Source organism: Gymnodraco acuticeps, unplaced genomic scaffold (genome assembly GCF_902827175.1).
Source record: "Gymnodraco acuticeps unplaced genomic scaffold, fGymAcu1.1, whole genome shotgun sequence".
Lineage (NCBI taxonomy): Eukaryota > Metazoa > Chordata > Actinopteri > Perciformes > Bathydraconidae > Gymnodraco > Gymnodraco acuticeps.
The window spans coordinates 48,846-74,119 of record NW_022991354.1 but is presented as its reverse complement, the minus strand read 5'-3'; the positions used below and the strand labels follow the sequence as shown (position 1 = coordinate 74,119).

Sequence of the window (25,274 nt, the reverse complement as noted above, 5' to 3'; positions counted from 1 at the left end):
TGACTATTAATCGCCTGACTGGACATGATTCTGTTAAATGCATCTCAGGACTTTTATGTCCAAAAGATACAAATTTTAAGAAAAGGAAAATCAAGGTAGCTGGAATAGGCTTGTCAAATAAATAAACTTGAAACTGGCAAGCAACCTCCCGAATGCAACCTTACACAATTCATGTATTTTAAATGGGCTTTATGATTTCTGACTGAACTAGTCATCAGATAATTTTAAAGTGCATTACTGATGGAATAATATTTATATTCTATATATTTATACAAAATACAAAAAATAAGTAAAGTTTTATGCTTTATTTACAAAAGTCAAATGACACACACACATACAGAGAAAAATATCATGTGAAATATCCTCCTATCAGCAGGTCTACAGGCTGTGGACGATGGTTCTGCTCTTGAGGTACTCGACGTACTCTTTGGCCTGGTCGAAGCTCGTCCTCTCCTCCACTTTGGGGGGTGAGCCTTCCACCAGCTTGACAAAGTAGTGACAGTTCACTTTGTCCATGATGCCGAACCTCCCGCGACCGTGGTAACGGATCCGCTTCAAGTACCTCCCTTTGCCAGAGTTGGACTCAGCTGCAGGAGGGGAGGGGGTGTGATAAAAGAGGGTGTGAGATAAACAGAGAGAGAGATATGGTAGAGAATACTCATTTAATTTGTAGAGGTGACTTTGAATGAAAACCGGTGAAAATAACAAAGATTGTGCCCAGTTTAGGCTTATCTGTAATAACGTCTCTACTCCACATAAATTACTCACACAGCACAACATCTGGACTCAAAAGAATGTACTGCTTTGAAAAAAGAAGACCTGTATTTACTGAAGGTCATTTTCTGAATTCTGAATTTTGAATTCTTGCTTCAGGCACAAAGGTTGAAAGTCTGTGACAACTAATAAGGTTTCAAGTAAATAATTAGGGAAAAGCTAATGTTCTCTATTTGTATGGATAAGTCTTTACAAATTCAATTCTACATATTTAAATATATCCTGCATCTTTAGTACAACAGCTTGAAAACCAAATCATACTGAATATGTTGTAATTGTTTTGTCTTTCCGTCTTTTCTTTCTTGTGAGTCAACAGGATGTCAAAGACTACTCGATAAAAAAGTAATACTGTAAACAATGTATGTTGAACGTAAATCCATGGGATAAAAAGATTATTTCAGTTTACTCCAAATGTCTTGTTGAACTATACATTTAATCAAAGAACAGCAATTCATAAGAACATTTATTATAATGTTTGATTTATTTATATTCCCGCTACTTGTACACACTTTCCAATTATTGTCTTTTGTACCTAGTCTTGTATCTTGTTAAGTACCTGCTTTTGTATCTTGTTGCTTACGCCTTATGTTTCATTATTTTGTTTTTCACTGGAACCTCTTATCTCTCCGTTCTTATTAGCCCCCATGTTAATTAAAAACCACAGCACCAACATTTGTTGTGCAGACTCAAGTGTTTGTTCTTTTTACTTGGCAATACAACCACCGGAGGTCATGTTGTGTTAATAATGTGATGCTGTTTACACAGTAAAACCCATCAGTGCTGCAGACACTTACCTACATACAGGTTGGATTTGTACTCTACATTGTGATTTTTGACCGCCATCTCCTGGGCTTCCTCAAGAACCTGAACAAACAAAGCAGTGACAGCCATAAATACACTCCATCTGGTGTGATGGGGAGTCATTTTAGAATAATGTATGAATACACAACAACTTAATGAAAAAGACATGAGCTGTGAACATTTAAAAATGAAATGAAAATACAGGAATGTGATTAAATATGTTTTGAAGAATGTGGTGTATAATTGTATTCAACCCAAATCTTGGCCAACCGTAATTAACAGTGAATGTGCAGCTTCAAACCTCTTTCATGATCTTTGCTCCCTTCTTGTCGTTGAACTGCAGCTGTGCAATGGCCTGATCGATGCTCATCCCTCTGATCTGTAAGGGAGAACAAACAGTGAGATGAGAAAAACAATTAAACATTTCCCAACTGTTATGACAGCAAGGCGCAGCACTGCCGAAGGAAGTCCCTTTGTAACTGCAGTATACTAGTACTTAAAGGGTAATTTGGCGGCATCTAGCGTTGTGTTTGCAAATTACTGAGAACTGTGTAAAAGGACCCATCGGCCTAGTTCGGGGGGAAAAGTACTCCAGTGTTACACAATAATATCCTGCATTATATTTGTTACTGGACATTTGTATTTCCACACATTTTATTTTATATTCTTTAACTTTTTTAATTTGTAATGCTATTTTATTTATATTTCTGAAATATTTTTGGACTGTTTATTTCTTGTGTCTTAATTTTTCTAATGTACATTGCCTTGTGTTTTTTATGCTGCTGCAACACAAACATTTCCCGAATTGGGATCAATGAAGTACCTATCTATCTATCTATCTATCCATCCATCTATCTATCTATCTATCTATCTATCTATCTATCCATCTATCTATCTATCTACCCATCCATCTATCTATCCATCCATCTATCTATCTATCTATCCATCCATCTATCTATCTATCCATCTATCTATCTATCTATCCATGGTTTTGCAGCCATGGAGATAAGATATTGAACATGATTAAAATACTTCTCACATTGTTAAGAAATAATTATTAAATATCCCTGGATACATGAATCACTTGTTACTAGGATAAAATGCCCTGACTTTCAATGACATGACTGTCATCAACTGGCATCTCTGCATTTGCTTGTTTGTAGCCAGGATTAGGTCAGGCATTTGATTTTGTTGGTCATCTGAATATATGATATTGACAAGGAAACTCCACCACTCTCACCATGTGGGCCAGGTACCACATCTTGTCTTTGCTGTACTTAATCTGCCTTCTGCTGTGGTAAACCTCCTGGAGAAAGAAACACACCACAGTATTCAGGTGTTTGAACATCACAGAGACAACATCCAAACAGTTCATTATGTATAATTATTAAAAGCAGAGAAAAATACTTACTGCTGGCCGGCGAGGTTCATCTGGTTTCTGAGGTGGAAATATTTTCAGGTTGTTCCTCTCCCAGTGCTTTGATTCCAGTGACGTGCTCGTGTGCAGACATGAGAGCTGCAGAGGACCGGCACCCAGAGCCTGTAACCTGGAGACACATTTAAGAAAGTTGAACAAATAAATGTAATTGCATTTGTGTGGTGTACAAGCTCAGACATTCATGAACATGTTACTGTAAATTTGTATCAACATGTATATTTTCTACTTTTTTTAATGCCATTTTATTTATATTTGAGATGTTTACAATTTGAATTGCTTATTTATATTCATTTAATTGCTCTAATGTACATTTCCTTGTCTTTTTATGCTGCTGCAACCCAAACATTTCCCAAATTGGGATCAATAAAGTACATCTTATCTTAATAAAAATAAGAGGAACACAATTAAGTATTCATCCAAAATAATAGGCTTCCAATCCCTATATTTATTTAATCACCGTTCACTAGATAGAATCATTATTTGGCACACGTTATAAAATAAGTGCTGCCATCTGGGAGGTGCTAAAGGTCTGCCCCTTATTTTCAGAAGATAGCTCTACATTCACAGTATGAAATGTGTTTTGGAACATCTCAGAATAATGTAATATATGTTTGGAAGGTAATATGATTAAGTGTATAGCTACACTGAACGGAGCTTGGTTACCACACCATACCAAAAACAAAAAACACAGCTTCTGTTCATTTAGTCATTAAAGTTCATTGAAATGACAACAATCTGAAGGTGAAATGGCCAAACACATTTACATTGTTAATGTGGTATTATGTGTGGACTACAAATAAAATGTCTATACTTTTCCTCCGAGATAAAACAAGATACCATAACATTGCTCACACACAGTGCAGTTCTGTATTTCACAACGTTACATTATCACGTAGATGTGTTTATTATAATAGCTAATTAAACCAGTCTACAGATATTTGTCCTTCTGCAGAGATGGCGATGTGCTTACCGTGATTGCAACACCCCAGATATACTTCTAATGAAAGCCATACCTGAAAACACAAACAATGTTCCGTCAAAACGTCATAAGGGGACACATTTGTGTCAGAACATTGTACATTTGAGGTTAAAAGGCTGAATTTGTCTTACCACGTCCTGTCATTGCAGTCGCCATATTTCTTTTTTGCGACACTACAGTGTTCACTTGACGGCAGTGATGTTTACTGAGTTAACATAGATATTTGTTTTGCTTTATTCACTGCGTATCAGACACATTTTATTTTATTATACATTCTTAAGTTTAAAAAAGGAATGAATGACAACAAATGTTAATGGTCGTGTTGCAAAAAATATATAGAAAGGATTTGTACAATGATAAACTAGCCAACTCGAAATGGTTTGACCCAACTAGGATTCCGTACTTGGCACCGGTTGAATTTACGACACCACGCTTGCCACACGGCCGGTAGTGTATTTGCTACGACAGTGCAGGCAGCATGTGAGAAGTTGGGGTTTCCTTTATCATACTTTATTCGTAAATTAGTTGAATTTAAACTTTCTGAGGCGTCATGCATGAAAGGTCGCTCCCCGCCTCTCCCAACTGGTACTGCTCCCGCAGCAGTGACGTCAGCAGCAGTGGTTTGTTGGGCGTCGGAGCCAAAAACATCATCTATTTGATTGATGTGTCTGCATCCTCCTGCAGAGTTGTAGGTGAGTCTACTGTCACTGCTGGACATCACATACACACAGGGTCAGTCTGGCACTTATCCACTGGATTCTATTTTGGTAAAAGTTATGTTGCACGCGTGTTTTTGGGTCCAAATCAAGGTGATCAGATATCCTCAGGTGTGATGATTACAGCTCCTGGACTCACCAACTGAAAGAGGGAACAGATATCTGATCACCTGGCTGGATTGGGAACATAAAGAGCCAGGTGATCAATCCCAAAAACGACAAATACATATTTGTCTTAAATCTTCACAAGTTCAAGTTACAGACCTTTTTTTCCCTTTTTGCCTTGTCGCCTTTGTCTGCGTAATACTGAGATAATAATTAGAATGTTGCTGTTAAAAGATTACTTCAAGTCATTTATTAGCAGAACACGATTCGCTTTCCCTTTTTACTCAAGAAAGGTTTAGGCTGTTGATTAGACACAACAAGCTATTTGAAGTCCCTTTAAATAGTTCCCTCGGTACTCCAGTGTTTTATAACTGCACTTCCATTATATGTTGAGACCTGTAAGTGACAGATAAAAAAGAGGAGAGAATCCAGGTTATTCAACTTTTAACTAAGTTCAGGTTTTAAAGTTGCTGAGTTGACGGTTAATGGGTCACCTCATAAGGGTACACTTTTGTGCAAATACACATGTGTAAAAATGTGGTGATTGTCAATCGTGTGTTAGTCATCTTACAGTTATTAAGCTTTTTACATTTTCAATGTCTGTTTAGTTGTTTTTGAAATGCTGCTTTTTTCTTACTGCAGTAAAATGAGACCTATGATGTAAGTTTTTTTTATGTATTTAAAATCATATCTCAGCCCAAAACAGAACTGTTTATTCTAAATGCTGGTGCTTGTGCTGTGTTTATTTCTGTGGTTTGTCAGTAGATGACTGAATTCATTTCAAATGGCAGGATGTTTGTGGAGAAAATATTTTCAATGTCATACCATTGATACCATGTGTCAGTTTGTTTTTTCTACGATGATGGCCATATTGAAATAAAATTCCTTAAAACGTTAAAAAAAAAAGAGGAGAGGTCAAATTCAAAGCAGTTAACTGAAGTCAGGTCAAGTTAACACTAGATCATATGATCCCCATTATGGTGCTCAATACATTATTTCATTAGACTCACACACATGAAATATCCTGACACTCTATGTTTTCAGGTGAGCTCGTTGGCCACAAAGACTTGGTGTCCGGCTTTTCATTCTGTCAGCATGCAGGGCAGAGTAACATCTGTGTCAGCTCCTCCACTGATGGGAGCATTCGCTTCTGGGACTCCGACAACAAGGCTCTTATAAGGGAGGCAGCAGCTCATCAGGTGAGTGTTGAATTTCCTGTTCTGTGTCATGACAAGAGGAATGATGCATTTTCACAATATCCTGGTGCCTTCTGCAGACTGAAAACAGCTGTTTGCCTACCATAAAAACTCTCCACCAGAGCCTGACGATTAAAACATATTTTGTTATACAGTATAACTAGGATGTCCCTAAAGTTTTGTTCCCACACACAGAGCTCCGTATCAGCGGTGCACTGGTCTCCGGTGGATAAAAACCTGGTGGTGTCGGGGGATGAGAAGGGTGTTGTGGTGTGTCACTGGTACAACACCGGCGACACCACCAGCTTCTTTCCAGAGCCCAGGACGATCTTCTGCCTCACCTGCTCCCCTCACACCTGGAGCACTGTGGCTGTCGGGTAAGAAGATATCAGAGAGCACAGTTCACTCTGCTGGATTTACAACTTTAAGTAGTTTTCTTTAAACATGATTCAGAATGTCAAATCTGAATGACTAATTAGGTTTCAGTTAGGCTTAATTTGTTTATAATCATAAATAAAATATTACTAGAAGACATTTGTGATTATGAAACCCTTGTACTCAACTGTGAAAATAAAACAAAATCTATTCTCAAGCTCCGGGAAAAGAAAAATCTTAGGATCTGTTAAACATTAATTTATTTAGGTTTTGTTTATAAAAAAAAGTATTCTTCAAATCTAAGAAGTGACCCTGTGTCAGGGAGGATAACAGTAGGAAACATGTCAAGTTTGTTCAACTTCAATCTTAAGCTGCCAAACCAAAGTGTAATACACATATCAGTGACTGTTCTGTCTTCGTCCTGTCTCAAGGTACAAAGATGGGATGATCGTGCTGATCGATGTGAGTAAGAAAGGCGAGGTGATGCACCGTCTGCGTGGACACGAAGATGAGATTCACTCTCTGGCGTGGTCGCCTGTAGCCAGCGAGGACACTCTCTACATCACTGAAGGTAGCAGTCATTAAAACATTTTTAAAAAAAGCAACATTTCACAAATGCAGTAGCAGCCATGTTTTATTTCCTTGTGCACTTTTTCTCCACAAAGAAATACATTAAGATGGAAAATATGTTTTAGATATTTGTAAACACATATATGTATGTTCTTTGCTTCCTATAGCAACCAGTGGAGCGACTGCAGGAGAGGAGAAGGGCTGCTATCTAGCATCTGGGAGCAAAGACCAGACAATGAGGATCTGGAGCTCAGCCAAGGGAAAAAGTAAGAGATTCAGCCTGACTATTATTGGTGTCTATGTGAAAAAAACTGTTACAAGTTATATATTTTAAACCTTATGCCAGGAATTTTGTTTTTCTTTTCTAATTTAAAAAACAATATATATTTTTCTCCTGTCAGTGTTCAGGAACAGAAAAAAGAAAACATTTATTTTTCATTGCATTAACATACAACAACTGTACGTGTTTTTCCCAAACTCGAAGTTTGACCACTGGTAAAACTTCAGATTAAAAAAAAAAGGACTTAATAATAAAATATATATTTATACAAGAATTTAAGAAAATTGAAAAAAACAACTCAAATCCAGAGAGGATCAAAAATCACTCTGCTTTGTGTAATCCTCTTTTTCATCATTTTTCCCCTGCAGGTGTGATGACTCTGAAGCTGCCATATCTGAAAAAAAGAGGGTCTGCAGTTGACCCCGGGGTCAAGGAGAGACTCTGGCTCCACGTCCACTGGCCAAAGGGACGACCCACACAACTGGTGTCCAGCTGCTTCGGGTACACACAGTTCTTATCATTTTAGAACATCAGAGAAAGCTTTAAAAAAAAAAAACATGGCAACAGCAAGGTTTTGTGGTCACTTAATTGTGTCTTGGAGCTGTTATTTTGCATTTAGAACCCCTTCATTAATAACTTTCCAGCTGTCAGCATCTGGTGTTTTTACTTCCAGTAAGGAATCAATGTCACATTGCAGATACGTGTTATTATCTTACGGTGATGCAGATGCTTTGCCTTTTATTTATAGTCTACTCAGTCTCAGATCAGGGTCACGTTGTTTAGTATATTGGCGAACATAAATAATAAAAAGACTATAATTAAACATTTAGTTTTATTGGCTTTTATCATTAATTGGCACAGGAATATAAGTGTATATAATTATTAGGGCTGGGACTCGATTAAAAAAATTAATCTAATTAATTAGAGGCTTTGTAATTAATTAATCGAAATTAATCGCATTTTTAATCACATATAAATATTTGACCTGAGAACAGTGAGAAGCAATTTTTTTCACATGGATTTTAGTATACCATTAGGCGCATTCACACCGCAGTACTTTTCCCACAAAGGTTCATGAGAACTCTTTGAACCTGGGGGTGGATTAGGCAAATGAAGCCGCTGACGTCACTTCTTCTTCTTCTGCTTTGGGTTTACTGGCAGGCCGCAAACCACTTCACGGCGTATACTGCCGCCCAAAGTCCCCGGCCGGAAGTCCCCGGAGTTGGGGACTGGCTTCAGTAAAAGCAGCCTTCCGAGTAAATCGCCAGAACGCCGACACCTCCTCATCTCCACCGCTCCCATGTTTTATTTTGTGTTGCCATAAGTTAGTCTCTCTGCGTTTCTGCGCTGGGCTAATGCTAATAATGCTAATGCGAGGATGATAAAATGGCGGCTTCACAAAACTTTTTGGGAGTTTTACGGGGCGTGGTTTGCAATCCGCCCAGCCAATCAGAAATATAGCTCTTTTCTCACAAGAGAGCCGTACGAAAGTCCCTGCTTTCGTACGGCTCTCTGCTCTCTAGCAGGGACTTTCGTGGGGGTAAAAAGGTTCTCATGAACTAATTTTAGTACCGGCTCTTTTTGGTGTGAACGCGATAAAAGAGGCTAACGTCCACGCTAGCTTCCACGCTAGCTGCTATATGTTTTGCATTGAGGTGATACTTGAGGCTTGATGTGCTGCGGTGATATGCAAATTCCTTTTTGCATAATTTGCACACAACCGTGCTCTTATCGACGCTTCCATCCGTCCGTTTTTTAAAACAACATTTCCCACTGTTGTTCACTGTGGTTTGTTGTTATCTGAAGTCATGAACGTTAGTTGGTGCTCCAGTATAATCGGTACGCCTGAAACTCATCCAGTGAGAAACTCATCCAGTGAGAAACGTTCCGCGGTGCAGTTAAAATCATTCAAAGTGACCTTTAACATAAATAAAACATCATACAAATCATTAGATGATAATTCATCAACCTTTTTATTTGAGTAAATCAGTGAATCACATAAACAAAGGCCAGAGTAACCACTAACCAGGATAACAGTCTGTAACACAGTATGGAGACCTTTACAAACTGCCCGCCCCCCTCGCACACAGACGGGAGAGAGATCTCGTCTGGATTGGAAAGCTCGAAAATACATCATAGATGCATGTTGTAGTCTTATTGCATATTAGAAACGGAGTTGTCGAAACTAAAACTGCGATATAATGTTTATGTAGCAATAATACATATGACCAGTACCGATAAAAAGTCCGATAACGTCGGAGCTTAACATTACCACTGTCTTTAATAATTCCGGCCCGGGGCCCGTTTAATACCAGGGGCTCGGTACCCATCCCTACATGGGGAGAGGCCATAGGGAGAGGCGCAGCATATTGCTAAGGACTAAATACGATGGAGAGTTCTCATCTCAGCCTTATTACCCATAGGGGATGAAGAGGAGTAAGTAAATAAAGAGGCCGGCGCTCCAGGGTCTGGTTCTGCTGTGCGTTTTTGTGATGTAACGGTACAACATTTCAGAATTCCTCCACGGGATGCCATTGTACATCACTCAACCCGCGTAATACACACAATCAGTACATAGCTAGACCCGCGAATTTGCGGGCCAGGAATTTGTAGCTGGCTGACAGCCAGAGGCACAGCTGTAGCTACGTACTGTGTGTGTGTGTGTATGTATTTCGCGGGATGCTAAATGTTTTGTGCGTGTGTGTTTATGTTGACAAGGAGATTTAATAACTGTGTGCTACACAAAACGTGCAGTCGGTTTCATTTCCATCGCCGTTTGTAGTAGAGTTAGCAGGGTATTTTTATTTTAACTCTCATCCCAAATTCGTCCCAAAATTATTTGTTATCCTCCCCGACACTATTTTCTCCGACGACGGGACGTCCTTAAGCTCGAGCCCTGATATGAACCATAATCGTGGAACAAGAACATACACACAGCGTAGTAGAAAGGGACAATGCATGAGACAAAAACATGTACTCCTGTGTGTAAATAAATGTGTGCGTGTGTCTTATCAGTGGTGAGTTGGTGATCTGGGACCTAACTCGGACAGGGAAGCAGAGGTGGACTCTGTTGGGGACATCATCAGAGGGGCAGAACCACAACAGGATCGTCTTCAACATGAGTTCAGTTCACCTGCAGGACGACAGAGAGCTGATCATCAGCACCTCCATGGACAGAGAGGTGAGTCACCGTCTTTGCTCTTACACATAACGGAAATGTGTTTCTTTTTGTATAATTTTTTCATGTACAGAAATTGCACCTCTCATCCTTACCTGGTTGTTGAGCCTTGTATAAAATACACTGAACAAAAATATAAAGGCAACACTTTTGTTTGTGCTCCCATTTTTCATTAGCTGAAATCAAAGACCTGAGACTTTTTCAATGTAAACAAAAGGCCTGTGCAGGAGCGTATTTGCAACTTAATGATTGTTTAATAAAGGGTACAAATTCTAGTCTTGTTGCAAGCAATGTGTTCAATGTTTAAGTATTAACCTTTTTTCCACTTTTTCTTCTCCAGATTAAATGCTGGGACCTGGCCTCTCTGGACTGCTGTTGGACTCTGCCCACCCTGGGGGGGTTCGTCTACGCCCTGACCTTCTCCCCTGTGGGAACAGGGAGTCTGGCGCTGGGTGTCGGGGACAACATGATCCGGGTGTGGAACACACTGACCACCCAGAACCAGTACGACACCCGGTCCTTCTGGCAGGGCATCAAGTCCAAGGTCACAGCGGTAAGATGAGACTATCAGGATGTTTGTGGAGACGATTATAATGATAACATTAAACTTCCATTTTTTTGTTTTCTATGAAGCATCCTCCATTTTAAACAACTGTGACAACTCTTACATGACATAAATATAAGATTTAGTGCATTGAGAAACTTTCAATACTAAGATGGCGCCGCAGATGGCTGCATACAGTACACCAAACTCTTTCACTAGGGAAGAGCTCCTAAACATTATAGAAACAACTTCAGCGGATTACTTTCCCACTTTTCTCTGTTCTTCCGTGGAATTATTGGACATTCTTGTAAAAATTTCCCTCACGTGCATCCGAGCACTGAAACGCCACAGGAGAGGGAAACGGGCCGGGACACTTGTGCGCCTCCGAAACAGACTTTTCTTCATTTTGTGTTTTGTGCTTCACTGAGACCTGGCTGTGTGGATCGATTCCGGACTTGGCGCTGCAGCTGGGAGGCTTCCTGCTGTTCAGAGCGGATATGATATGGAGCTCTCTGGCAAATCAAAAGGTGGAGGAATATGTTTTTACACAAACAGTGGCTGGTGCAACAATGTGACAGTGATTCTGCAGCACTGTTCTCCCACTGTGGAAACTTTTATCATCAACTGCAAACGCTTTTATTCCCCACGCGAGTCTTCTTCATTCATACTGGTTGGTGTTTACATCCCACCGCATGCGAACGTGCAGGAGGCGCAGCGCACACTCGCCGACTAGATCCTGTGTGTGGAGAGGACTTATCCGGACTGCCTAGTTATTGTTCTTTGTGACTTTAACAAAGGCAACCTCAGCCACGAACTCCCAAAGTACAAACAGTTTATTAAATGCCCCACCAGAGAGGGGAATATTTTGGAGCCTATCACGCTGTCCCCCGCGCTGCACTGGGTCACACCTGATTCCTGCATACAGGCAGAAACTCAAACTGTGTAAACCTGTAGTGAGGACATTTAGGCAGTGGAGCAGTAAAGCTATGGAGGAACTTCAGGCGTGTTTGGACTGTACTGACTGGGACATGTTTAGGACTGCTACTCAAAGTCTGGATGAAGAGGCTGTGACGTCATACATCAGCTTCTGCGAGGACAGCTGTGTACCAACACGCACCAGGGTGAGTTTCAACAACAACAAGCCCTGTTGATGTGCTTCTTGGCCGTCGGCTGAAGTATTTGCGGTGTGTTCCAGTGCGACACATGGCCAAGACGCAGAGACGTGAGACGATACAACAGTCGGGGGTCCGTCTGTGTCAGTTATTTGGTGTCAGCTTGGTGTGTCCGGGCCTTAAGACAGATCACAAACTACAAGTCAAAAGCCTCACTCTCCATGAACGACTGACGCCTTGCAAACAATCATGAATCAGTTCTACTGTAGATTTGAAGACAAAGAGTTCAGGCCTGACACCATCCCCCATGACACATCCCAACAGCTTCGGTCTCACACCTCGACGTCCCCCTCCCCTTCAGTGTCCCACTCTCCCACACCACTGACCTCCCCAACACATCAAATACTCTCTCGATAAATGAAAGGGATGTAAACAGACTTTTCAAAAAACTCAATAGCAGAAAAGCGGCTGACCCTGACAATGTCTCCCTCTTCACCCTGAAGCTCTGTGCTGATCAGCTGTCTCTGGTGTTTCCAGACATCTTCAACACCTCACTGGAGACATGCCACGTCCCAGCATGCTTCAAAACCTCCACCATCATCCCGGTTCCCAAGAAAACAAGGATCACAGGATTAAATGACCCGTCGCCCTGACCTCTGTGGTTATGAAGTCCTTTGAGCGCCTTGTCCTGTCCCACCTAAAATCTATCACAGACCCCGTACTGGACCCCCTGCAGTTCGCCTACAGAGCCAACAGGTCTGTTGACAACGATGGCCCTTCACTTCCTCCTCCAGCACCTGGACACAGCAGGAACCTACGCCAGGATCCTGTTTGTGGACTTCAGCTCCGCCTTCAATACCATCATCCCGGCTCTGCTGCATGACAAGCTCTCCCAGCTGCACGTGCCCGACTCCACCTGCAGGTGGATCACAGACTTCCTGTCTGACAGGAAGCAGCACTTGAGGCCGGGGAAACACGTCTCTGACCCCCGGACCATCAGCACCGGTTCCCCTCAAGGCTGCGTTCTTTCCCCTCTGCTCTTCTCCCTGTACACCAACAGCTGCACCACCAGTCACCAGTCTGTCAAGCTCCTGAAGTTCAGACGACACCACCCTCATCGGACTCATCTCTGGTGGGGACGAGTCTGCCTACAGGTGGGAGATGGACCATCTGGTGACCTGGTGTGGGGACAACCACCTGGAGCTCAACGCTCTCAAGACAGTGGAGATGATTGTGGACTTCAGGAAGAATTCAGCCCCACCCACCCCCATCACTCTGTGTGACTCCCCAGTCACTGCTGTGGAGTCTTTCCGCTTCCTGGGCACCATCAAATGGGAGCAGATGATCTGCTCCCATTTGAGGTCCTGGGCAATGAAAAAAAACCCAGCAGAGGGTGTTCTTCCTGAGGCAGCTGAAGAAATTCAACCTGCCAAAGACAATGATGGTGAACTTCTACACCTCCATCATCGAGTCCATCCTCACCTCCTCCATCACCATCTGGTACGCCGCAGCCACAGCCAAGGATAAGGGCAGGCTGCAGCGGGTCATCTGCTCTGCAGAGAAGGTGATCGGCTGCAATCTGCCACCCCTCCACGACCTGCATGCCTCCAGGACCCTGAGGCGGGCAGGGAAGCTAGTGGCCGACCCCTCCCACCCTGGACACAAACTGTTCACCCCCTTCCCCTCTGGCAGGAGGCTGCGGTCCATCAGGACCAAAACCTCTCGCCACCTGAACAGTTTCTTCCCCTCCGCTACCGGCCTCTTAAACAAGGCCCGGCCCCCCCACTGACACTTACCTCAGCCACAACATAGTCTCTATATGCATTACATTAATGCACACAATGTTGCACTGCACATATTTCTTGTTTCATATTTCATATTTTATATCCTATAATTCATTCATAGCATTCTATTTCCATGTAAATTACTGCTTTATTTTATTGCTATTTAACTATTTTATTACGGTGTCCTTAAAGATTTTTTGTTTTGTATTTTATGTATGCACCATGGCATCAAGTCAAATTCCTCGTATGTGTGAACCTACCTGGCAATAAACCTGTTTCTGATTCTGATTCACTGCAGCTGGCATGGCACCCAAAAAAAGAAGGATCCTTGTCTTTTGGAACAGATGATGGAAAAGTTGGCATCTACGAAGTGTTCTCAAATAGGTAAGATTCCAGATTTTTAGTTTTAAGTTATGTACGTTTCCAACACTTTAACACACCTCCACACGGTCAACCTCACCCGGCTTACTGTAGATTTGTACCTGCAGTTCCTCATTGTCCAAAGGAAATACAAAAACAAAAAACCTTAGTGTTTACAATAAAAATCCACAGGGGACCTTTATCAAAATGACGATGGATATGATTTTTCTAACTGCTCAAAGAGACAATTGCTCTGACTTGGACTTTGTGTGAAGACTTTTCTGTAGGTTAAACCATTGTTTTTCTTGTGGGTTTGTCCCATAATCCCCAAACTCCCCAGAGTCCCATTGTCCTGCAGGTATCTATGTCATGTATGGCTGACTCTCCATTTGTTCTGCTTCATCTCCCCCCAGGCCTCCTCAGATATCGAGTTCCTATCACAGAAAAACGGTGTACACACTGGCCTGGGCGCCCCCAGTCCCCCCGATGTCGTTTGGTAAGCTCCTAATGAACTGGAAGAACCTCCTGCTGCTTGTTGTGAACGCTCTGACTCAGGAAAAAACTCCTGGGATATTATTTGTAATTAACTCCTTAATTCAAAAAGCTGGAAAAAAACACTTAATGCTCACCTCCCGCTCGTGCGGAAATCTAGACATAGGAAGTTCATTTCACCAGCTGTCGGCAGCTGACATTTTGATGAGCTTATCAATCGCTCGGCTTCGAATCCATAGATCCAAAAATCAGCTGGTTGCTCCTTAACTCACTAGAGAAAAAGCGTATTTGATGCCTTGACACCAACTCGGCTCTCTTCATGTTCCTGGTGGAGCTCTGGGATCCCATTGGTTTAGATCCCCAAGCTAAATTTAAAATAGTGGTGCAGAGGAAAATCAGGGCCAAATGCTTCTTACGTCTCTGGATATCTGAAGACTATCAACTGTCACACTACTTTTATAGTTATTTACAAGAAGACCTGAGAACGCAGAGTGACTATATGTAGAGTGCCTTTTTAGCTGGGTTTCCAGAATATATTTCAACTTCAGCAGTAACCAGACTGAAACACACTGAATGGTTCACACTTTAGTTTGTATCTACATTTTTAAGGTAGTTGCCAGAATATAGTTTAGGTGAAAGGTTACTGTTCTTTTTAAATAAACCACGTTGAGTCATTGTGATCAATCATTTCTGAAAAGTGTCATGTATTTTAATCAACCTCTGTAATGCAGAATACAATTAGTCAAAGCTGAACCAGGAAGAAGTTCTTCAATGAAATGTGTTTTGTGTAATTCCCCTATGAGCAGTTAAACCAAAAGGTCAATAAAAAGCGTATGACACGAAGTTAATAATAATAATAATAATTACTTACATTTATTATAGCGCTTTTCCAGATGCTCAAAGCGCTTTACAAATACACATATCATACATGCAATGGTCATGTACTGTGGACAATACCCACAGGAGCAAGTTCAGGTGAAGTGTCTTGCCCAAGGACACAACGGCTTTACAGACGCAGCAGCGGCGGGTTTCACCCCTTGATCTGATGATCATTGCACAGCGCACTGCGCCACGCCGTCCATCTTCACGCCTCGAAGTCATCGAGGCGCTTTTACAAGTACACATTGATATCATACATGTACTGTGGACATTACCCACAGGAGCAAATCTGGGTGAAGTGTCTTGCCCAAGGACACAACGGCCTGACGCAGTGGCGGCAGGAGCGGGTTTCGAACTGGAGTTCCCCAGCACCCCCCTTGATCTGATGATCAGATGCACAGACCACTGCGCCACCCGTCAGACCCTAATACTGTGTTTGTCTGTGATGTTCAGGTGCCGCAGGAGGAAAGCCGTCCTACAGCCTGTACAGCTGCGCCGGGGAAGGCACCATCTTGCAGCACGACCCGTCTAAACTGAGTGGAGAGGCTGCGGACATCGACAAGCTAATCAGAGACACCAACAACATCAAGGTGAGAGGGGTGATGATGGAATTCTCTGGGCCATTTAACATGTTCTAATGTGGTTGATTTAGAAGTTAATGCTTTTTTAAATGTGGGTTGGTACCATGATTTACGCACTGAACTGTTCAGGGTACTAGTTGCTTTTCATGCTGCTGACACTGCGATGAGCAGTTTAGTCATTATTATATATTCAGATTGGTGCAGTGTTCCTGTAATCATTTTATAAGTCCCTTTTATCTTATCTCTGTGTCCTCTGATATCCATGCACATACTTCAGAAAGCCTTTACTAAACCAGCGTCACAATCTGGCTATGAAGTCATTACAAGAGATAGTGACGCAGGCTGAAGACAGATAACAGGAGGAAAATAATAGTAAACACAGAAAAGGAAAAACAATTGATTAGATATGTTTATCAGTAAAGTCAGTAGCGAGGGGGGTGCACGGGTAGTTTGAGGAAAATATTTTACAAGGCACAGGAGAGAGCCTCTTGGCAAAGAAAGGAGTGATTTATAGTATGAGAGCACTAGTGGTTCGTCCAACTAAGATGATCACTACTTCGACCCCTATGTACCAACAGAAAGAAACAATCAATCAAAAACTCACATGAGAAAATCTGTTTATTCTATCTGTGATGAAGCTTTAATCGAGGTTAATACCAAGGTTGGCGCTCCTGGCTTCGACTGTTTATTCTATGTTTTCCTGCTGATAGAAAGAGAGGTGATTTTAAAAGGTCATAAAGATGAGCTCTGCTTCCCAACAGCACAAGCTGTCTCCACACACAGACTTCAGCTGGAAGCCAGATGGGAAAGTGGTTGCCATCGGCAACGAGGACGGGTGAGTGACGACCGTCTCATAATGAACAATCAGCCTGTCAGGTCCTCTCTACTCTGTGTGGTCTTCATACAAAAATACTGGCTAGTTAGGACCTTGCTAATTAGTATATTGTGATGTTTTGTAATGCATTATGTATGTAAAAGGACAACACATTTAATTAGTTTGCTTTCCAAATCTGGCTGTTCGGCAAGGAGTGTAGTGTCATCCAGTGTTGATATTATAACCGTCTCTATCGTTTTGTCATGCCTTACTAGTTTTCACTTGGTCTTGGAACTACAATTACTTACATTTTTTTATTGTGGTTCCTGTGTGTTTTCCAATGCTTGATAACACATGCTCTCTGTCACAGGTGTATTGATGTGTATGAGGCTCCCAGTCTGAAGCTTCTGTGCAGCATCCAGCAGCACCACAAGATCATCAACACGTTGCGCTGGCATCACGACCACAGCTCCCCGCCGGAGCTGCACGGCCTCCTGGCGTCAGGCTCCAGCAACGCCACTGTCTACGTGCACGATCTCCGCTCCATCATAGGTTGGCCAAGCAAATTATACTATTCAGTCAGTCCTACATCATTTGTAAGAGCTTGTATTTTTTTCTGAATTGAAATAATAATATTCAACATCATTTTAAGATGTTCTAAGCTGGGTAGGTATTTACATGCTGTTTCCCTTTCTGCACAGAGAATCCTCCAGAAAGCCCTGTAGTGTTGACAGAGCCGTACCGCAGGCTGTGTGGTCACACCGCTAAAATCACCGGTATGGTCTGGAGTCCACACCACGAAGCCCGGCTGGTCACCGTCTCATATGATGGAACAGCTCAGGTTAGTATCAGGCCAGTATCATGTGCATAAAACCATGATAATGGTTAACTCAGTCTGAATCAACCAAAAACTGTAGGGATATTTCTTGAATCTGTCTGCCACCTTTCTAAGGGTTTGGACTTCGCTTTACCTTTGATTGAATAAGTAGACTTATTTTCTTAAAGGTCCCCTACTATACTGTTTTTCATCAATTTATTATAGGTCTCAGATATATACAAAACATGTCTTTGAAGGGGTTGGCTCCAAACACCAAACAGATCATTGTAGCATCCCATAATCCCCTCTGTTTCAGCCCTGTTTCAAAAGTGCTGATTCTCTGTCTGTTACTTTAGATCAGTGTTTCTCAAACTTTTTCATACCAAGGACCACTTAACCAATTAAAAAAAAACACTCGCGGACCCCCTAACTCCACAAATATCCAAAAACACATCGTTTTTCTAGAACAGATTACAAATCGCCTGAAAATGGTACAAACAAGTGGCAACATGTGTGACGAAGGTGTTGCGCTGGGCTATATCATGCAATTGAATATAGCTTAACTTAAGCTCGCTCCATTGCGGAGATATTCCCGCGAGAGTGCGGAAAACTGAAATAGATTAATTTATTTAAAATGTGAAATGTTACCAATATACTCACGGACCACTAGGGGGCGCTCACGGACCACCAGTGGTCCGCGGACCACACTTTGAGAAGCACTGCTTTAGATGATAATAAGGAGCCCCTCCCCACGTCCCTCTGAGAGATATTTGGTTAGAACGAACACAATGGTGCTCTAGGAGGAGATTCAGGTGATAAGGTGGGGGGGGGTTACCTTGGTTGGTTATTGGCTAATGGTTACACAAGCCAAAAAAACGTTATGACATCATAAAGTGACCAAAATCTCATCGGCTCATTTTCAGGTTTTTATGTAAATGACAGGAGAAAAAGAGAGCAAATATTTTTTCTTGAAACTTTCAGAATCTCAGAAGGGACACATATTTCTCTATAAATGATTTAGCATAATAGGTGACCTTTAATGTCAACTGTTGCATTAGACATTCTTATCGATTTGAAGTCCCCGTTTCATTTAATTGTTTCTTTTCAGATTTTAAACCTTCTTTGATTTGTTTTCTTCTGTTCAGGTGTGGGACGTGTTGGAGGAAGCAGCTATCTGTAACTACCGCGGTCACGTTGGTTTCCTGCTGTGTGTGGACTGGTCGCCTGTGGATCCAGATGTGATCTGGACTGGAGGAAAGGACTTCACGTTGCATGAATGGAAGGTCTCCACACAAGAGTTTACAAAGCCACCTAAAGGTGAACATCTGTCTTGGGAAACCAATAAATCCCAACCTCCAACTCTCTCTTTCTGGACTTTAGTGAAACGAACTGACTGTAACGTTCACATGCTTATCCTTTCAGGGAAAAAGATGGTCAACCTGAAGGAGAAGAAGAAGAAGAACAACAAGAAGGTGTCGGGGGCCGGAGGTGCCGGAGGTGCCGCACCACTAGAGATGAACGGAGGTTCAGTTACAGGAGGAGTGAAGGCGGTGAAAGCCCAGGAGCTGTCTGGTGAAGATGAGGAAGATGAAGTCAGCTCAACAAGCAGTTCCGTACCTCCATCAGGTAAAAGAGTTGTAGTTATAGATTTAACAAAAGTAAGATTTGTAGGACCTTTTTTAAAGTGAAGCCAACTTAATTCTGAAATGTTGTTTCAGCCATAATTGAGACGCAAAGAAAATCCTTCACTGCCGTAAAGAGCAAAGACAAACCAGGTACGTGCTCTAGTTCATAAAACAACTTCAGCTGAATGTCTGCATCTGTTTTATATGTAACTGTATGGGTGTGTCTGCAATTCTCTCCAGACTTGCTGAAGAAGAAGAAGCCTCGCTCCATGCTGCCCGTCAGCACCGCCATGGACCATCGGCCCAAAGAGGATCTGCTGCAAGACTGCATCACTCTGGCCTCGGTCAAACACAACAGTGGTAAGACAGAGAGGATTGATTCGCACAACTGTTATAATACATAGAAAGACGGTTCGATTTACTGTACTGTGTGTGTGTGTGTGTGTGTGTGTGTGTGTGTGTGTTTTCCAGCTCCCCCTGCAGGGTGTGTCCCAGGCCAGGGAGAGCACATCTATCTGGGCCTCTTTTCTGACAGACAGGCTCTGCACCGCATGTTTGAGGCAGAGGGTATGTCATTATTTCCTTGTGTTAACACAGATACGTTAATAAAGCATGTGCATATCTTTCAGGCCGTTATTGCCTGTACTTGAAGCTGCCTGTTTATAGTAACACAAGTTAGCTGTTCCTTAGACCTGAACACTTTAGATACCCTGAGCATGATACACACAGTCACTGCCAGATTCATGTGCTCCTGATATAAATCACTGAGCTATATCAGCAATATTGAAATGACCCTTGAATGAAGTGAGATTCCAGATGTTCTGTCAGTGAAGTAATTGTATCCGTTGTCTCTTGTTCTTCAGAGGAGGGTCATGTAGAGGCGGGTCACTTTGAATCAGTGGTATACCTGCGGCTGTGGAGCGGAGACCTGGAGGGGGCGCTGCAGCTCGCCACAGAGAAAGGAGAGCTGAATGACCACCTGCTCTCCCTCGCTCCCATGGGTTAGGACCTGTGCTATGTTGGATATACATGTATCTTTAGCTAACACTCACTGACACGTTCTCTTGATGTAGAGCAAAAAAAATAGACTCAAGCTTTAATTAAGTCCATTTTCTTCGATAAAATCAAGGCACACCACAGAGTGACTATAAGTTGCACTGATTACATCTCATTAAGCTGTAAATCAGACCCTTCCACACTCACTCTATGAGCAGCATCAATGTGGTGCTTCATTCATGTTTAAATCGTATACAACATAACATTAGGAGGCTTCCAGGCATTACAACAACTCCTGTGTTTCCTCCTCCAGCGGGGTTCCAGGTGTGGAGCCGGACAGTGGAGGCCTTTGTGAAGCAGCTGTGTCTGCAGGAGCAGTACCTGAAGGCAGCATCTCACCTGCTGTCAATCAACAAGCTGTACGAAGCCATCGACCTGCTGCGCTCTCACAAGCTCTACAGGTTCCCTCTCTTCATCCTTTTGTTCAAATGAGCATTTATTTACTTATTTTTGTTATTAGCCTTCGGTCAAATACCTACACAGTAATGTGCACAGTTTGTTTGGTCTGCACATGTTGTTGTGCTACAGCATGGAGGGTAAAATGAAAGAACTTGAACATTTCTAGTTGTTCGCAGCAGATCTAGCCATGTTTCTGGTTTTCACGGCAAAGATGTTTATATGCTAAAAGAACAGATCTGTGTGTTTTACGTCAGAGAGGCCATAGCCCTGGTAAAAGCCAGGCTGCCAGCAGAGGAGCCGGTCCTGAAGGAGCTGTACACCTGCTGGGCCGCCGTGCTGGAGAGGGACGGACATTTCTCTGCAGCCGCTAAATGGTAAGAACTGGAAGGATTCCTGAAAGTGTCTTCTCGTACTCCTGGTGTGATTTAACTGCCAGTTAATGTCAATGTAAAACTCTATTGCAGACTTTATTTAAACGTGTCCTTTCCTGTTTGTTTTACCTCGTCTTCCAGTTACCTGGCTGCTGGCGCCAGTTTCGACGCTGCTAAAGTTATCGCCAGGAAGAACGACGTCTCCTCGCTGAGCACCGCGGCCAGTCTGGCCAGAATCTCCGGAGAGGTTGCCCTGGCTCAGTCGCTGGCGCTGCGGTGCGCTAAGGACCTGGCAGCCGCTCAGGACTGGACCGCAGCCCAGGAGGTCCTGAGCTCACAGGAGAGCCTGCTGGTCAGTGGAAACAACATGACACAGAAACACTTTCCTGCAGCGCAGAAAATAAAACTTTTATTGTTTTGTCAGTTTGAGACAGGATGATGATCTTTTTCTTGAATTACAACAAGACATGCAAAAATGGTTGGGAACCACTGCAAATGTTTTGGGTATTCCTATTAAATATTGCTTTGGGCAGGTCTTGAAGAGAAATCTGCATTTTGAGCATGATATGTTGTTTTGTATATTTAAATTCCTAATCTCTAAAATCCATATGCATCTTAAAGAAACCTGCTCATCTTCTCAAATAAATGACTTTACAGGTTATACATCCAAAGAATAGGGTCAAAAAAAGATTTGAATTTTTTTTGAAATAAACTCTTAATAAAGTGTTTCCACCCTGTACAGGTCCACAGGCTGCATCTGTGTGTCGCTGAGCTGCTGGCCGTGATGTTGGCAGACCCTCAGGCTGCGTCTCCGCCCTGCGTCTCCACTAACCTGTGGGCGTCTCCAGGCGAGCGTCACATCAGCATCCATGGCCGTGTGAAAGCCGTGTGGGAGGAGCAGTTTGGCGTTTCACAAGCGTCTGCAGGACACCGCAGCGTCAAAACTCTTATGCAGGAGCTGAAGTCTTTGGAGAGTCCTACACCCACCGCCAACATTCCTCTCAGACAGGTGCACAGTCTTCAAAGTACTCGCATGATTTTAAACAATTTGTGCTAATTAAAGTGGCCAAATGATAGCGATTGAAGTGTCTTATCAGTTATAAGTACCTCAACCATTTCCCTGATCTGTCTCTATCTTGTTGTGTGTCTTTGTTGTTGTCCTTGTCCTCAGGTTCAGCTGTATTCCTCCCTCCATCTGACCCGTGCTGTGTTGAGCTGGTTATCAGACGATGACGGGCAGCTGATAAAGGAGCTGTGGCAGGCGGTGGCCTGGCTCAGAGACGCCGGACACTTCTGTGTCTCTGCAGAGCTCTGCAGGCTGCTGTTCCCTGACGGTATGTCTGTAATCCATCAATCTAGTTTTAATTTGGTTTCTTTCTTAATCATTTAATTCTTTGAGATTTTGGCTAGAGTAATATGTTTACGTTTTTTAAGTCAAGCCTCAAGACATCAGTCTAGAAGATTTCTGTTTTTGGTTGATTTGACACTGTTCCTATCATAATTTAGTGTTATGCCCTTTAATAATAATAAACTTTATTTATATAGCACCTTTCATGCTTGACGCAGCCCAAAGTGCTTTACAGAGTATGACGATAACAAATGAGGAACATAATTAAAATATGTTAAAACAATAAAACATGAACAGTGATACTACTACAAATGTATAAGCCAAATTAAAAAGATCTTTAATTTACTTTTTTTAATTCCAATTGCCGTTCTAAGATCAAATGGTTCCACAGTTTGGGGCGATATAAAAACAGAAAGCAGCCTCCCCAGTGTTCTTGTAATGCACTTTTAAAAGTGAAACATTGGAGGATCTGAGTGTCCTTGCTGCTTGATCAAATGAGAGACAGTCACTGTACTCATGTTGAAAGTGCCTAAAAGAGATTTTAGCAATTGGTACACATGAAATGAACTAAACCAATTTGAAATACCAGATATACATTTTCAAATGTCAAATCGTTTCTGCTGTAACATGATTTGATCCATCAATGGATGAATTGATCATGGAAATAATCATCATATGCAGCCCAAATATATACATTTGATTGATCTGTAACTAGAGCTGCCACACCAATCTTTATTTTTTTCTCCATTTCACCAGGTAAGGTCACTGTTTGTTCATTAAATCACCCCAAAGTACTTCAGTACGCAGAGGAGGAAGCCAAAGCTGCTGCTGACAGTCTTGAGGCGTTCGTCCATTACCACCGTCTGTACCAACACTGGTGGAGCAACCCCACCCAGATCCAGAGCAGATGTTCCCTCCCATTAGCTGACTGCAGTCGTGGAGAGGAGGTGGAGGAGAAAGTGGTGAATGGAGAAGGAGATGTCTCTGAGTCAGGGGAGAGTGTCAGTCCGGAGACTAGGACATTTGATGACTTGGACCTCGTTGCGTATGGGCTTCTGTCTGAGCGTCACGCCGCCTGTCAGGCCTCCCAGAGGTCAGTGAGGGAGATCCAGGAGCGGATCGCAGCCCTGGTGCTGAGGCACAGCCGGGCCCAGGTAGGGCAGCTGGACTCTGGGGAGAAGGAGGCCGCAGACAGGCCCCTGCAGCTCTCCTCCAGCAGAGAGGGCTCTGCTAATGCTGAGCAAAGGTGAGGGCTCCGTTACTGATGATTACTGACACATTCGTGGGTCTCTTCATATCATGTTTGTCTGTGAAACTATAAAATATACCATTCAGTACTCTTTGATTTACTGATTTAATTCTAACACATGCAGTATCCAAAATTATGCTTGTCTAAATCTCTAGTTTCAAATGACATGACGTTTTTTTTATGGCATAATACTATGCCTTAATTTAGTTCACTTTGTAATGACATACTAGGTGATTAAATTCAGCAGTTCCAGGAGCATTTTGAACATTTCAAGTGTTCAGCTGATCTTGTTGGATTGTCCCATTAAGCTTCTGTATGTGCTCTCCCTCAGGCCTGAGGAGCAGGACACCCTGCTCTCTCTGTCTACCAAGATGTCAGAACACCAGAAACAGCTGGCTAACCTGCCGAACACAATCAAGGTATTTAATTATTGTTAATTAAAAACCAAGTTGTTATGACTGAAAGAGGTCTGCGGTGCAATACTAAAATATTGATAACGACACAACTATCAATACCAAACAAGCTGACTATCAAGTGATTTAAGAAGGGTTTCATTTCTAATAACTCAATCATTTTCCTGTTCCCTCTCAGATGTATCCTCACCCCGATGTTGTTGAATGCTGTCTGGTTCTCCTGCACATCAGCAAGTCTTCGTCTCTCTCAGAGTCGCACCAACAAAAGGCCAAAGATCTGCTCCGCAAATACGGAAAAGATCCCTCCGTCCTCAAAACTGCTCAGAAATTCCTTACCTGAATCTTTCATTTAAAGACTGAAAGAAGCACTTCCTTTGTACAGCTTTTTTTTTTTTATGAGTAAAAATAAACTTTATTTGATTCTACTTCCAGAAAAGCCTGAAAGTCTTTTTTTTTGTTATTCGATTATTATTAGAGGTAAACGGTTTTCTATAATGTAATAAATGCAAAAAAACAGTAGTTATATACCTGTATAAGCTATCAAATGTTTTGCAGCTCCAGACAAAATAAATTGGTGGATAAGGGGGCAAAATGGCTCCAAAAGGTTACAGACCCCTGTTCTAGTGTTTCAATAAATGTTGTATATCTTTGGGCAGTGAAGGTAGTGTGGCTTTACAATTTATGGCATGAGATTTTACTGACAAAACAAATATGTAAAAAGATGGAAAATATTTGGCATTTTTATGCTTGATAAATTGGCAATTGTGCACAAAGTTTATACATGTTCTTTCTTCTGACTGATTAATCCAATTGTTGCAGCCCTAGTTTTTTATTTTAAATGCGAGATTGCAGACATGTTTGGGTAAATCTGGCATTAAGTCTCCTTTACTTGAAAAGCCATTGAAACAAATGTTAAACAAGCTGCTTGTCAGTGTGGCTGGTAAAAAAGATTGAATACTTAACGTTTACATTCAAAATACAAAACAATTTAATATACAACTGTTTAAAACAATGTAGA

General features: G+C 42.1%; 2 protein-coding genes across 2 annotated transcripts; one reads left to right on the top strand and one right to left on the bottom strand.

Annotated features, from left to right (window-relative positions):
• Positions 1 to 290: 290 nt before the first annotated feature.
• Positions 291 to 4,194, bottom strand: mrpl22 (mitochondrial ribosomal protein L22). The gene is made up of 7 exons (XM_034240647.1): positions 4,124 to 4,194; positions 3,984 to 4,026; positions 2,987 to 3,122; positions 2,816 to 2,881; positions 1,877 to 1,954; positions 1,569 to 1,638; positions 291 to 587 (listed from the first exon to the last, which is right to left on the bottom strand). Exons 1-7 carry the CDS (start codon positions 4,146 to 4,148, stop codon positions 379 to 381), a joined length of 627 nt encoding a protein of 208 aa, XP_034096538.1. The 5' UTR covers positions 4,149 to 4,194; the 3' UTR covers positions 291 to 378.
• A 233-nt stretch (positions 4,195 to 4,427) lies between these two features.
• Positions 4,428 to 24,687, top strand: gemin5 (gem (nuclear organelle) associated protein 5). The gene is made up of 28 exons (XM_034240649.1): positions 4,428 to 4,684; positions 5,858 to 6,012; positions 6,205 to 6,386; positions 6,816 to 6,955; positions 7,122 to 7,220; positions 7,603 to 7,735; positions 10,250 to 10,415; positions 10,753 to 10,965; positions 14,151 to 14,236; positions 14,626 to 14,708; positions 16,037 to 16,173; positions 16,926 to 16,999; positions 17,349 to 17,530; positions 17,680 to 17,819; positions 18,941 to 19,112; positions 19,218 to 19,421; positions 19,514 to 19,570; positions 19,661 to 19,780; positions 19,892 to 19,987; positions 20,284 to 20,421; positions 20,730 to 20,877; positions 21,130 to 21,249; positions 21,388 to 21,598; positions 21,989 to 22,255; positions 22,418 to 22,580; positions 23,351 to 23,840; positions 24,175 to 24,262; positions 24,435 to 24,687. The coding sequence occupies exons 1-28, from the start codon at positions 4,543 to 4,545 to the stop codon at positions 24,594 to 24,596; spliced, it is 4,368 nt and encodes a 1,455-aa protein (XP_034096540.1). The 5' UTR covers positions 4,428 to 4,542; the 3' UTR covers positions 24,597 to 24,687.
• The last annotated feature ends 587 nt before the right edge of the window (positions 24,688 to 25,274 follow it).

Coding starts and splice junctions, on each gene's coding strand:
- mrpl22 (XM_034240647.1), bottom strand. CDS start 4,148: ATGGCGACTGCAATGACAGGACGTG. Junction 4,027..4,123: donor GACTGCAATGACAGGACGTG/GTAAGACAAATT, acceptor TTGTGTTTTCAG/GTATGGCTTTCATTAGAAGT. Junction 1,639..1,876: donor GAGCAAAGATCATGAAAGAG/GTTTGAAGCTGC, acceptor TTGTTTGTTCAG/GTTCTTGAGGAAGCCCAGGA.
- gemin5 (XM_034240649.1), top strand. CDS start 4,543: ATGCATGAAAGGTCGCTCCCCGCCTCTCCCAACTGGTACTGCTCCCGC. Junction 17,000..17,348: donor GCCATCGGCAACGAGGACGG/GTGAGTGACGAC, acceptor TCTCTGTCACAG/GTGTATTGATGTGTATGAGG. Junction 19,988..20,283: donor CCGCATGTTTGAGGCAGAGG/GTATGTCATTAT, acceptor CTTGTTCTTCAG/AGGAGGGTCATGTAGAGGCG.